This window comes from Brassica oleracea, chromosome C1 (assembly GCF_000695525.1).
Source record: "Brassica oleracea var. oleracea cultivar TO1000 chromosome C1, BOL, whole genome shotgun sequence".
Taxonomy (NCBI): Eukaryota; Viridiplantae; Streptophyta; class Magnoliopsida; order Brassicales; family Brassicaceae; genus Brassica; species Brassica oleracea.
Genome location: NC_027748.1, coordinates 43,362,799 through 43,375,395, shown reverse-complemented (window position 1 = coordinate 43,375,395; position 12,597 = coordinate 43,362,799). Strand labels below are relative to the sequence as shown.

Sequence of the window (12,597 nt, the reverse complement as noted above, 5' to 3'; positions counted from 1 at the left end):
ACCGAGTTGACTCACCGGGTTGACTCGGCCGAGTTGGCGAGTCACCGGTGTCGGTCCCCGGCGGCTTACCTGAAAATCAACGGCGGCGACGGCGGCGAGGCGGCGACGCGGCGGCAGCTTCCCGGCGGCGAACGGACGGTGGTCGGTCACGGCGGCTCCGGCGAACGTTGGTCGGAGACGGCGGCGCGTGGCCGGAACTCGCGGTGGCTCCGGCGGACGGCGGTGGCGCGTGTGTTTCACGCGCGCGCCGAGGCGAATCTTCGGGAGGCGCGTGCGGCTTCGTCCGGGCTCCGTTTGAGGCGTGGTTGGTGTCTACGGCTTCGTCTCGACGAGAGGAACACGATGATGGCCTTGGATGTACGAGATGATCAATGGTTAGGAAGTTATGGGTGATTTACTAAACGGAAACGAAAATGAGCTTAAGAAATGCGGTTTTCGGCGGTTACCTAGGGCGTTTATCGCTGGTGGCAAGCTGAACGTGATCACGGCACACGGTTGCTCCAGCGACGAGCTCAGGTGAGCTTTCTCTCTCTTTCTCTCTCTCCTTCTCTCTCTCTCTCTCTCTCCCTCTCTCTCTCTTTCTCTTTAAAGAAGTTGGGGATGGTGGAGATGGTGGGAGTGGGGGGGATGGTGGAGATGGTGGAGATAGTGGGGATAGTGGAGGTGGGTCATTACATACATGCTCTGAAAATTTTCCCTGAAGATGCAATGAATCCAGATACCTTGCTTCCATTGGCTTACTCCATTATTAAGGTTTGTCTTTTACTTTCTGGTTTTAATAACTCTTCTTGGGAACTTTCTAACAGATAGTGAATGAATAAGACATGACATGATTTAACTTGATGATGGATGATGTTATCTCACTTCTAGTGAACAATTATGATTGGTAAATCTCTGAGCTTTCTTTGAGTTAACAAACAATTGTGGCATTAATCCTTAGTTTGTATTCATCATCAGGTATCAAAGCGCTTTGAAGAACTAAAACTGGATTATGAGAAGACTATTGCCAAACCGTAAGAAAAAGAAACGGTTTATCTTGTAACATATACCATGTGATTTGGGATTCGAATTCTTGTACACATATCCTTTTATCTTTATCTTGTTGGAATATATTCTTCTGTCATCATATTTGACAAGTTGGATGGGAATATGTTATCAGAAACCCCCCTCTGAATCATCCTAGCAACTTCTAGGTAAAAGAAGAAGGTATATGGTTCCAGCGTTGTGTAGATAATTATAGTGACTTCTGTTTTGTATGAAAATCTCATTAATTATTACAAATGTGAAAGATAAATCATTTTGTTTGGCTGTGGGGTAATAAACTATAGAGTGTGTATGTCTGTACAAAATCAAAATACTTTTCAAAAGACAATTCCACCTTTAGACTAGAATAATTACGTACTTTGCATATCAAAATTCAAAATTCAAAAGTCCAAGTGTTGATTATTACCAAAAAAAATGTATAATCTTTATGTTTGTAGCTTTGTTGACTAATGGAGTCATGAATGAGTCACGAGAGGGGCTCGTTTTTTGTCATTTAGCGGAAGCAGGTGATAGAGCCTTTGTATATAGAAAATAGAATTCGATTCTTTGGGCCGCGCTACGTGACAGCCCACCTCGAGCTATTCGCCCAAATGATATACGTGTCATTATTTAATTGGTTGCTTGTTATGCTCGGCGGAAAGATAATGTCAAAATATTTGTTCAAAACAATAAGTTTCCTAGTGGCTACGGAAACAAACAAATAAAATAAAATAAAATGTATTAATTATAAGATTTGTTGCTTTATTTTAAGCTGTGGTCAGGAATCACGCAACCTATCGTTGAAAAATAGAAAAAGAAAATGAACGGCTGAGGAGAGTCCTGAGCTTCGCCTGTTTAAGGTTAAAGGGTAAAGAAGTAAATAACCGTGGCGCAATTAGGGCATATAAAAGGAAGTGTTTCTACGTTGGCTTTCTCTCCACGAACCCCTCTCATTGCCTCCTTCCTCCTCATCATTACCAAATATCATCTTCCAACTCTCTCAGATTAGGGTTTTCTATTTCAGAGTTTTTTTATTTGATAATAAGTCATCTGGATCTGGTGAGCTTTTGTTTTTCTTCTGCGTCATAGATCTATCTGATTATTGTTCTTATCATGAAATTGTTTTCTTAATGAAGAAGAATTCTCGACTGTTTCGACTTTTTCAGGTTTGAAAGAAGGGATTCATAATACGTGGTCTTGATCTAAAATTCATATTAATATGTAAGTTATCTCTAACGTTTTCGATTGATCTTACGCAGATTCTCATTCTTTTATATACTTAAGAGATTCATCATTCTGAGCTATATTGATATTCATTGTTACGTTATGTTTTGACTTTATATCTGGATCGAAGGATTTAGATTTATAGATAATAAATCGTGGATTGGCCATAATCTTTTTCAGTTAGCCTTAATCTGAGGTTCATCATTGTTGAAAATCTAATTAAACATTTTGATCATGCGTCTCATCTGATAAACTGATGTGCTTTTTTTTTTTTTTTTGAACGGAAACTGATGTGCTAGAGAATGAGTAGTGAACGTTTATTTGATAAATGTTATTAAATTTTGAAACTTTGAACATTGGTGAGTCTCTGGTTTGCCTTTACCTAACCATTTGGTTTGTTTTTGTTGATTACAGAACGTGTGAATGAGCTTATGATGGAATCGAAAGGTGGTAATAAAAAGTCGTCGTCTAGTAGTTCCTTATTTTACGAAGCTCCCCTCGGTTACAGCATTGAAGACGTTCGCCCCAACGGTGGAATCAAGAAATTCAAATCTTCTGTCTACTCCAACGTAAAGCTTCGAACCATCATTTTATTACCCTCTTCAATCATGCCAGTATCAAGTTTCTTAACAATGTTATTGTTTCATTTGCAGTGCGCTAAGAGGCCATCCTGAGTTGTAGCGTGCACCGAGTCTCCAACTATAGTTATAGTTTTCTTTTAATTTCCAGTTTATAATTTACTTTCTTCAAAGCTCCGTTTCTGCTTGGTTCCCCAATCCAATCGTTCTCTCCTCTTACTACAAGGCGACATGGCTTTGTCTGCAATCGGTTTCGAAGGCTACGAGAAGAGGCTCGAGGTCTCTTTCTTCGAGCCAAGCATCTTCCAAGACTCCAAGGGCCTGGGTCTCCGTGCTCTGACCAGGTCCCAGCTGGACGAGATACTCACTCCCGCCGCCTGCGAGATCGTTTCTTCTCTCTCCAACGATCACTTGGACTCTTACGTCCTCTCTGAGTCCAGCTTCTTTGTCTACCCCTACAAAGTCATCATCAAGACTTGTGGCACCACCAAGCTCCTCCTCTCCATCCCGCCTCTTCTTAAGCTGGCCGGTGAGCTCTCTCTGAGTGTCAACTCCGTCAAGTACACTCGCGGCTCCTTCCTCTGCCCTGGAGGCCAGCCTTTTCCTCACCGGAGCTTCTCTGAGGAAGTCTCTGTTCTTGATGGTCACTTTACTAAGCTGGGCTTGAACAGCGTTGCCTACTTGATGGGAAATGATGATGAGACTAAAAAATGGCATGTCTACGCTGCCTCTGCCCAAGCCTCCAGCAACTGCAACAACAATGTCTACACGCTCGAGATGTGCATGACTGGTCTAGACAGGGAGAAAGCCTCTGTCTTCTTCAAGAATGGCGAGACTGGTTCAATGACCGACAACTCCGGAATCAGAAAGATCCTCCCTAACTCCCAGATCTGCGACTTTGAGTTCGAGCCCTGCGGCTACTCTATGAACTCCATCGAAGGAGATGCTATCTCCACTATCCATGTGACCCCTGAGGATGGGTTTAGCTACGCTAGCTTCGAAGCTGTGGGTTATGACTTCAACACTCTCGACCTGAGCCAGCTGGTGACGAGGGTTCTGTCTTGCTTTGAGCCAAAGCAATTCTCTGTGGCCGTGCACTCGAGCCTTGGAGCGAACGCGTACAAGCCGGAGATAAGTGTGGACTTGGAAGATTACGGATGCAGAGAGAGGACATTTGAGTCTCTAGGAGAAGAGAGTGGAACGGTGATGTATCAGACGTTTGAGAAGCTAGGCAAGTACTGTGGGTCGCCTAGATCTACATTGAAGTGTGAGTGGAGCAGCAACAATAGCTGCAGCAGCGAGGACGAGAAGGACGAGGGAATCTAGCAGAAATATTTTTGTTTTTTTTTTTAAATATTAATAATGAATAATTGACTGGTGAAGTTGAGTGCATTTGTGTTGTTTTGTCTTTTTACTTTATATGAATTCTGGTTTTAATATATGTAAGACAATTATATTTGCTATTATGATCTATGGGTTTTTATACTTCTCTCTCTCTTTGTTATCGTGCGCGCTGTAAGATATTGATCTCTAAGTTTAGAAAATAGCAGGTTGCACTTGCACATACAAATAAAATCACTAACAAGTTTTGTTCCACTCGGTGTATCTAGGGATGTTAATAGCAGGTTGCACTTAAAGTCGAGTTTTCTCGCCAAAAACTAAACAACGAAATTTTCCATCGAAACCGCAAAATCGAGTTTTCAACTAAAAAAACAAAATCGAGTATTCCCTCCAAAAACGCAAAATCGAGTTTTTCGTCAAAACTTCAAAATCGAGTTTTCCCGCCAAAAATTCAAAATCGAGTTTTTCGTCAAAACCTCAAAATCGAATTTTCCCGTGAAAACGTAAAATTAAGTTTTTCTGGAAAACCCGTAAAATTCAATTTCACGGTTTTGGCGGGAAAATTCAATTTGCCGGTTTTGGAGGGAAAACTCGTTTTTGCGGTTTTAGTTTCGGCGAGAAAACCCGATTTGCCGGTTTCACGCGGGAAAACCCGATTTTGTAGTTTTGGCGGGAAAACTCGATTTGCCGGTTTCGGTGGGAAAACTCGTTTTTGTGGTTTTGGCGGAAAAATTCGATTTTGCAGTTTTGGCGGGAAAACGCGATTTTTCAGTTTTGGCGGAAAAACCTGATTTTGCGGTTTCGGCGGAAAAACCCGATTTGCCGGTTTCGGCGGGAAAACCCGATTTGCCGGTTTCGGCGGGAAAACACGATTTTGTAGTTTTGGCGGGAAAACCCGATTTGCCGGTTTCGGCGGAAAACTTGATTTTGCTGTTTCGGCGGGACAACGCGATTTTACAGTTTTAGCGGGAAAACTCGATTTGGCGGTTTTGACAGGAAAACTCGATTTTGCGGTTTTTGCGGGAAGACTCGATTTTGCGGTTTTGGCGGGAAAACTTGATTTTGTGGTTTTGGTGGAAAAACTCAAATTAGGTTTTGGCGGAAAAAACACAATTTTTGTTTTTTGACGGAAAATCTTTATTCTTAGTTGTGGAGCAAAAACTCGATTTTGCGATTTTGGGAGGAAAACTTTTGATTTTGATGCTCAACAAATTGGAGGAAAGAATCATATCATACCTTAATTTTTCTAGTTTTATCTTTAAAATTTAAAAACAAAAATAAATGAAATATTTTTTTCAATTAAATAAGCTAACCCTGGTACCAGCCCTAACCCTTGATTATAATATGGTTAAAATAGGACTGGATTAAAATAGAACTGGGCTTATAATAAACAGTAGAGGGTTGGGCCCTAACCCTCTAGTTAACATCCCTACGAGTATCTCCAACAAACATGCTTTAAGCTCTCCGGAGGGCGAACGAAGGAGACTCTCAACAAAAGACAACGCCGTCGTCATCCTCATCTCTCGACGCCGGTAGGGCCTCAGGCCGCCGGCGTCGAGTTCTCTGTACCGCCGTCTACTCGTTACCATCACCTCTGCAGTTCATCGTCGTCTTCATCTCTCGTGCTCTCGTCCCCTTCGCCTCCCACGTCGCAGTCTCTTCAGATCCAGTCGCCGCCGTCACCTCATCTAATCTTCTCCTAGTCGCCGCCTCCTCCCCTGTTCCTCTCCTCGTCACCGCTCACCCTATCACGGCGAGCAGGAGTGCCAGATCTACTCTGCTCGAACTCACCGGATCTGCACACTTCCTCGCACCACCTGGGTCCCCGTTTGGAGCACAACCTGAGCATTCTTTGTTTTGCTTCTCTCTCTCACTAGAGCTAGCCATTAGATGTCATGTCTCCTTACCGTTTCGAACTTTGGTCAAGAACCCTCAACGATGGGTTCAATCCCACAGATCTATTGGAGTGGATATTCAAATTGTAATGGGCTTGTGGCTCTGCTTAGGTTCTGTTGAGAGCAACAGGTCTCTCGATACGGTAATATCGGAGTCCTAGTTCTCACCCTCACCTCAGCTTCCATCCCCCCGTTGAGTACCGCCAAGAGCATCACGACGCTGACCCTAGGGTTATACTGGTTCTTTATTTCCAAATATAGGCACTTCAGGCCTCTTTTGCTTTCCGACTTATTCGAGATTCACAGTCTCTTCGGAAAGCTTCCTTGGTGGTTCAAATTGCAGGCATCTAAGACTTAGATACCAAGGCTCCGTCCGACAACTCCCTCCGACCTTGTCAACCATTCTTTTCGATTCAAAGCCAAATCTACTAATGGAATCGGAGATGAAAAAAAGTTTCAACCGCCTCACCATCTCGCTTACTGATCTTTTTGCTACCCGGATCTCGTGAGATTCACCTAGTCTCCCGGAGCAACATAGACGGTTGTAGAGCTGTTCTCTTTCGTTTGACGGGTTCTGTAACCTCAATCGGTTTTCCACCCCTCTTCCAACCCCTTTCACTAGGGTATTTCAACGTCTGTTCAGACTATTTGAAGCTCTTTCGAGCTGTGGTTTCAAGGATTCAAGTGAAGGTTATCTGCGGATTTCTCTACTTCGAGCTAGTCTCTCCTTTTAACACTTCTATCCCATGTATTTTTTTCCTGTTATTGTTGTTCATTTTACCGTTGAGCATACCTCCGGTTGTAGTCGTTGAAACGTTTTAGATTTGAATTAATGAAATTTGTGTTACAAAAAAAAAAGCTCTCCGGCCGCCTTAGACACTTGTTTTCCCTCTCAATGGTCTCTTTTAGAAGGCATTATTTGGATCCTTACGCTTAAGAAACCTTTACGATCTTTTGATACAAGAGAGGAACTCCCCAACAAGGCGGCCATACTGCTCTATGAGAAGCTGGTTGAGGTGAGAGATAGTGTTGTACCGGATGTGTGATTTTCCTAGAAAGAATAATCACTTGGCTAGTTTTCCGGATCTGGGATCGACAAACACAAGTACGTAACGAGCCTTTTATGTCCTGGTCAAACGTTTAAATGCGCCACGTACCGACGGACGCAACATTCTCGGACCAATCTTCGTGTCCTCAACACGTGGAGACACACCCAATCACGTCCCTTTGGGTTATAAATAGCAACCAAACACAACATTTTTACATCATCAGACACAAAGCAATCAATTAAAGCATCAGATTAAGTTCTAAGCAAGAAAGAAAATGTCAGACAAGCAAAACCTAAGCTACCAAGCCGGCCAAGCCACTGGCCAGACTAAGGTTAACTCTTGCAGTCAAAAGTCATTGATTGTTTGATATACATACCTATGAGAGACTTCTATATATGTAAATTCCATTGTTTTCTTTTCACTATACGGGGTTGTTAAATTTATTTTAGATTTGGCAAAATGTATCTTATGAACATGTTCAAATGTTTCAACGCAGGAGAAGGCAAGTGGTTTGATGGATAAGGCCAAAGATGCTGCTGCTTCAGCTCAAGACTCCATGCAACATGTTAGTTTTCTCAATCTCTCGTTTATTTTATAAAAAAAACAATATTGAAATTAGACCAAAACGTGTACACACGTACATTACAGAAAAAAACTTATACGGTCTTAACCGTAAACGTGAATCGTAGGCTGGACAACAGATGAAGCAGAAGGCACAAGGAGCTGCAGATGTGGTCAAGGACAAAACTGGCCTGAACAAGAACACCTGAACAACTTTCATTTTGACTTTCTATTATAATCCTCTCTTTGAGTTATTTAATAAATTTGGAAAGGTTTTAATTCTCGTTTCTGCTGCTTCTGATGTTTATGTAACCAGATAATTTCCAGCAATATTGCAGGATACTATCATTTGAAAAGTAGATTTATTCATTACATGTTATGTAATAATAGTTTTTATAATTTTAAAAACATTATTTCATATTTCTTGCGGTAATTAACTTTTGTATAAATTTTAAATTTATAATAATTTTGATAAATTAAATTTGTTGAAGATGCCAGTATTTTAATTCTAAAATTAACAAAATAAAATGTCATTGTAGAAAGGTGAAGATAGTTGATTTAAATTTGTTAAAAATGATGTCAACAGTATTTTTTTTTTGATGAAAATAAGTTAATAAAATATCTATTATGAAAACTATCACACATTAATAAAATATCTATTATGAAAACTATTTATGCATTTAGAAAATAATAACAAATTTAATTATCTATTATATTATAATAGAGTCATTATTTTTATCTACCTTGTCTTAGTAAAGACCATTTCATTAATTAATCCATATAATTTATATGGTTATTTATATTAATCATATAAATCTATAACATTTCTAAAAAATCTTAATAATTCACAAGAATATTAATAATAATTTTTTTAACAATAAAATTAAATTATAGTTTTAGTCATAACAAAATCTATTGAGAAAAAATCTAACTAAAAATTCACAAATTTTAATAAAATACTGCATTAATTAGTTTCATAATTGGTGACATAAATTATTATAAAATAATGTGAAGGAAAAAATAACATAATACTAACAATGTGAAGTCATCAAAATCACTATTTTCTTGAAAAACAGAGACAACAAAGACTCCAAACATCTTTGAACATCATTATATGTTACTTCATGATGCAACTATGCATTAAAACAATATTGTCGTATTTTTTGAAATTTTCACAAAATCTAAATTTCTAACCATATTCTACGTTTGTATTAATGTATGATAAACTCTTTTTCATGGTAAATGAGCATCGTTCAATTGTTTTTATAAATTAATTTAGTAAAACTTCATATACTCCATAAATTAGTGGATTAACCATTATAAAATCCTTATTCTCTTGAAAAATAGAGACAAGAAAGGCTTCATACCTCTTTAAACATCATCATATGTTAGTGCAAGATGTAACTATGCATTAAAACAATATTGTCATATTTTTTGAATTTTTTTTTGAAAATTCATGTGTTAACTTAACCCCTACGAAAATATTGAGTTTTTGGTAAATGTTTTATAAACAGAAGCCTATAATCTTTAGTGTTGATTTAAAATTTCTAACAACATTCTACATTTGTATTAATGTATTTTAAGCTCTTTTTCATGGTATATGAGAATCGTTATAATTTTTTATCAATTAATTTAGTAAAATTTCATAATACTCCATTAATCGATGGAATAACCACAATAAAATCACTAATTTCTTCAAAAACGGAGACAACAAAGGCTCCAAACCTCTTTGAACATCATCATATATTAGTGCAGAATGCAACTATGCATTAAAACAATATTGTCATATTTTTTGAAATTTTCTCAAAATCTATGTGTTAACGAAAATATTAAGTTTTTTTGTATATACTTTATTTACTTAAGCCTATAATCTTTAGTGTTGTTTTGTAATTTATAACCTTATTCTACATTTGTATTAATGTATTTTAAGCTTTTTTTCATTGTATATGAGAATCGTTATAATTTTTTTTATCAATTAATTTTAGTAAAACTTCATAATACTCCTTAAATTGATAGAATAACCAGTATAAAATCACTATTTTCTTGAAAAACGGAGACAACAAAGGTTCCAAACCTCTTCGAACATCTTCATATGTTAGTGAATGATGCAACTATGCATTAAAACAATATTGTCATATTTTTTGAAATTTTCTCAAAATCCATGTGTTAACCCTACGAAAATATTGAGTTTTTGGTAAATACATTATATACTGAAGCTATAATCTTTAGTGTTTTTTTTTAAATTTCTAACCATATTCTTCATTTGTATTAATGTATGCTAAACTATTTTTCATGGTAAATTAGCATCGTTCAATTTTTTTTTATAAATTAATTTTGTAAAACTTCATATACTCCCTAAATTAGTGGACTAGCCAATATAAAATCGCTATTCTCTTGAAAAAGAGAGACAACAAAGGCTCCAAACCTCTTTGAACATCATCATATGTTAGTGTATGATGCAACTATACATTAAAACAATATTGTCATATTTTTCGATTTTTTTTCTCAAAATCCATGTGTTAACAACCCCTACAAAAATATTGAGTTTTTGATAAATGTTTTATATACTGAAGCCTATAATCTTTGGTGTTGTTTTAAAATATCTAACCACATTCTACATTTTGGACTAAAGTATTTTAAGCTCTTTTTCATGGTATATGAGAATCGTTATAATTGTTTTATCAATTAATTTAGTAAAGCTTCATAATACTCCCTAAATCGATGGAATAACCACTATAAAATCACTATTTTCTTGAAAAACGGAGACAAAAAAGGCTCCAAACCTCTTTGAACATCATCATATGTTAGTGTATGATGCAACTATACATTAAAACAATATTGTCATATTTTTCGATTTTTTTTCTCAAAATCCATGTGTTAACAACCCCTACAAAAATATTGAGTTTTTGATAAATGTTTTATATACTGAAGCCTATAATCTTTGGTGTTGTTTTAAAATATCTAACCACATTCTACTATTTTTTCATGGTAAATGAGCATCGGTCAATTGTTTTTATAAATTTATTTTGTAAAACTTCATATACTCCTAAATTAGTGGACTAACCATTATAAAATTGCTATTCTCTTGAAAAATAGAGACAACAAAGGCTCCATACCTCTTTGAACATCATCATATGTTAGTGCAGGTTTCAACTATGCACTAAAACAATATTGTCATATTTTTTGAAATTTTCTCAAAATCATTGTGTAACTCCTACGAAAATATTGAGTTTTTGGTAAATGGTTTATATACTGAAGCCTATAATCTTAGTGTTGTTTAAAATTTTTTAAGCACATTCTACATTTGTATTAATGTATTTTAAGCTCTTTTTCATGGTATATGAGAATCGTTATAAATTTTTTATCAATTACTTAGTAAAACTTCATAATACTCCCTAAATCGACGGAATAACCACTATAAAATCACTATTTTCTTGAAAAACGGAGACAACAAAGGCTCCAATCCTCTTTGTACATCATCATATGTTTGTGCAGGATGCAACTATGCATTAAAACAATATTGTCGTACTTTTTGAAATTTTCTCAAAATCTATGTGTTAACCCCTACGAAAATATTGGGTTTTTTTGTAAATACTTTATATACTGAACCCTATAATCTTTAGTGTTGTTTTAAAATTTCTAACCACATTTTACATTTTTATTAATGTATTTTAAGCTCTTTTTCATGGTATGTTGGAATCATTATAATTTTTTTATCAATTAATTTAGTAAAACATCGTAATATTCCCTAAATCGATGGAATAACCACAATAAAATCACTATTTTCTTGTAAAACGTAGACAACCAATGCTCAAAACCTCTTTGAACATCATCATATGTTATGTCAGGTTGCAACTAGGCATTAAAACAATGTTGTCGTATTGTTTGAAATTTTCTCAAAATCTATGTGTTATACCCTATGAAAATATTGAGTTTTTGGTAAATACTTTATATACTGAAGCCTATAATCTTTAGTGTTGATTTAAAATTTCTAACCATATTCTACATTTGTATTCATGTATGTTAAACTCTTTTTCATGGTAAATGAGCATCGTTCAATTGTTTTTAACAATTAATTTAGTAAGACTTCATAATACTCCCAAAATCGATGGAATAACCATTATAAAATCACTATTTTCTTGAAAAATGGAGACAGATAAGGCCCCAAACCTCTTTGAACATCATCATATGTTAGTGCATGATGCAACTATGTATTAAAACAATATTTTTGTATTTTTTGAAATTTTCTCAAAATCAATATGCTAACCCCTACGAAAATATTTAGTGTTGTTTTAAAATTTCTAACCACATTCTACATTTGTATTAATGTGTTTTAAGCTATTTTTTATGGTATATGGGAATCGTTATAATTTTTTTATTAATTAATTTATTAAAACTTCATAATACTCCGTAAATCGTTTGGAAAACCACTATAAAATCCATATTTTCTTGAAAAACGGAGACAACAAAGGCTTCAAACCTCTTTGAACATCATCATATATTAGTGCAAGATGCAACTACGCATTAAAAAATATTGTCGCATTTTTTGAAATTTTCTCAAAATCTATGTGTTAACCTCCAACGAAAATATTGAGTTTTTGTTAAATACTTTATATACTGAAGCCTATAATCTTTAGTGTTGTTTTAAAATTTCTAACCACATTCTACATTTGTATTAATGTGTTTTAAGCTATTTTTTATGGTATATGGGAATCGTTATAATTTTTTTATTAATTAATTTATTAAAACTTCATAATACTCCGTAAATCGTTTGGAAAACCACTATAAAATCCATATTTTCTTGAAAAACGGAGACAACAAAGGCTTCAAACCTCTTTGAACATCATCATATATTAGTGCAAGATGCAACTACGCATTAAAAAATATTGTCGCATTTTTTGAAATTTTCTCAAAATCTATGTGTTA

At 36.0% G+C, this 12,597-nt stretch overlaps 3 protein-coding genes across 3 annotated transcripts; all 3 read left to right on the top strand.

The window, feature by feature from the left end:
- Positions 1–1,962: 1,962 nt before the first annotated feature.
- LOC106339618 lies at positions 1,963–3,413 on the top strand. Its single transcript, XM_013778496.1, has 4 exons — positions 1,963–2,082; positions 2,190–2,244; positions 2,662–2,816; positions 2,901–3,413. The coding sequence occupies exons 3-4, from the start codon at positions 2,679–2,681 to the stop codon at positions 2,919–2,921; spliced, it is 159 nt and encodes a 52-aa protein (XP_013633950.1). The 5' UTR covers positions 1,963–2,082; positions 2,190–2,244; positions 2,662–2,678; the 3' UTR covers positions 2,922–3,413.
- LOC106339526 (S-adenosylmethionine decarboxylase proenzyme 3-like) lies at positions 2,994–4,291 on the top strand. Its single transcript, XM_013778387.1, has one exon. The coding sequence runs from the start codon at positions 3,057–3,059 to the stop codon at positions 4,149–4,151; it is 1,095 nt and encodes a 364-aa protein (XP_013633841.1). The 5' UTR covers positions 2,994–3,056; the 3' UTR covers positions 4,152–4,291.
- A 3,051-nt stretch (positions 4,292–7,342) lies between these two features.
- On the top strand, positions 7,343–7,952 carry LOC106301959 (stress-induced protein KIN2-like). Its single transcript, XM_013738458.1, has 3 exons — positions 7,343–7,441; positions 7,607–7,675; positions 7,800–7,952. The coding sequence occupies exons 1-3, from the start codon at positions 7,385–7,387 to the stop codon at positions 7,878–7,880; spliced, it is 207 nt and encodes a 68-aa protein (XP_013593912.1). The 5' UTR covers positions 7,343–7,384; the 3' UTR covers positions 7,881–7,952.
- Positions 7,953–12,597: the final 4,645 nt, after the last annotated feature.

Excerpts from the sequence above, each read along its gene's own strand:
- LOC106301959 (XM_013738458.1), top strand. The coding sequence starts at position 7,385 with ATGTCAGACAAGCAAAACCTAAGCTACCAAGCCGGCCAAGCCACTGGC. Across the intron at positions 7,442-7,606 it reads AAGCCACTGGCCAGACTAAG|GAGAAGGCAAGTGGTTTGAT; the intron begins GTTAACTCTTGC and ends GTTTCAACGCAG. Across the intron at positions 7,676-7,799 it reads CTCAAGACTCCATGCAACAT|GCTGGACAACAGATGAAGCA; the intron begins GTTAGTTTTCTC and ends CGTGAATCGTAG.
- LOC106339618 (XM_013778496.1), top strand. The coding sequence starts at position 2,679 with ATGATGGAATCGAAAGGTGGTAATAAAAAGTCGTCGTCTAGTAGTTCC. Across the intron at positions 2,817-2,900 it reads AATCTTCTGTCTACTCCAAC|TGCGCTAAGAGGCCATCCTG; the intron begins GTAAAGCTTCGA and ends TTTCATTTGCAG.
- LOC106339526 (XM_013778387.1), top strand. The coding sequence starts at position 3,057 with ATGGCTTTGTCTGCAATCGGTTTCGAAGGCTACGAGAAGAGGCTCGAG.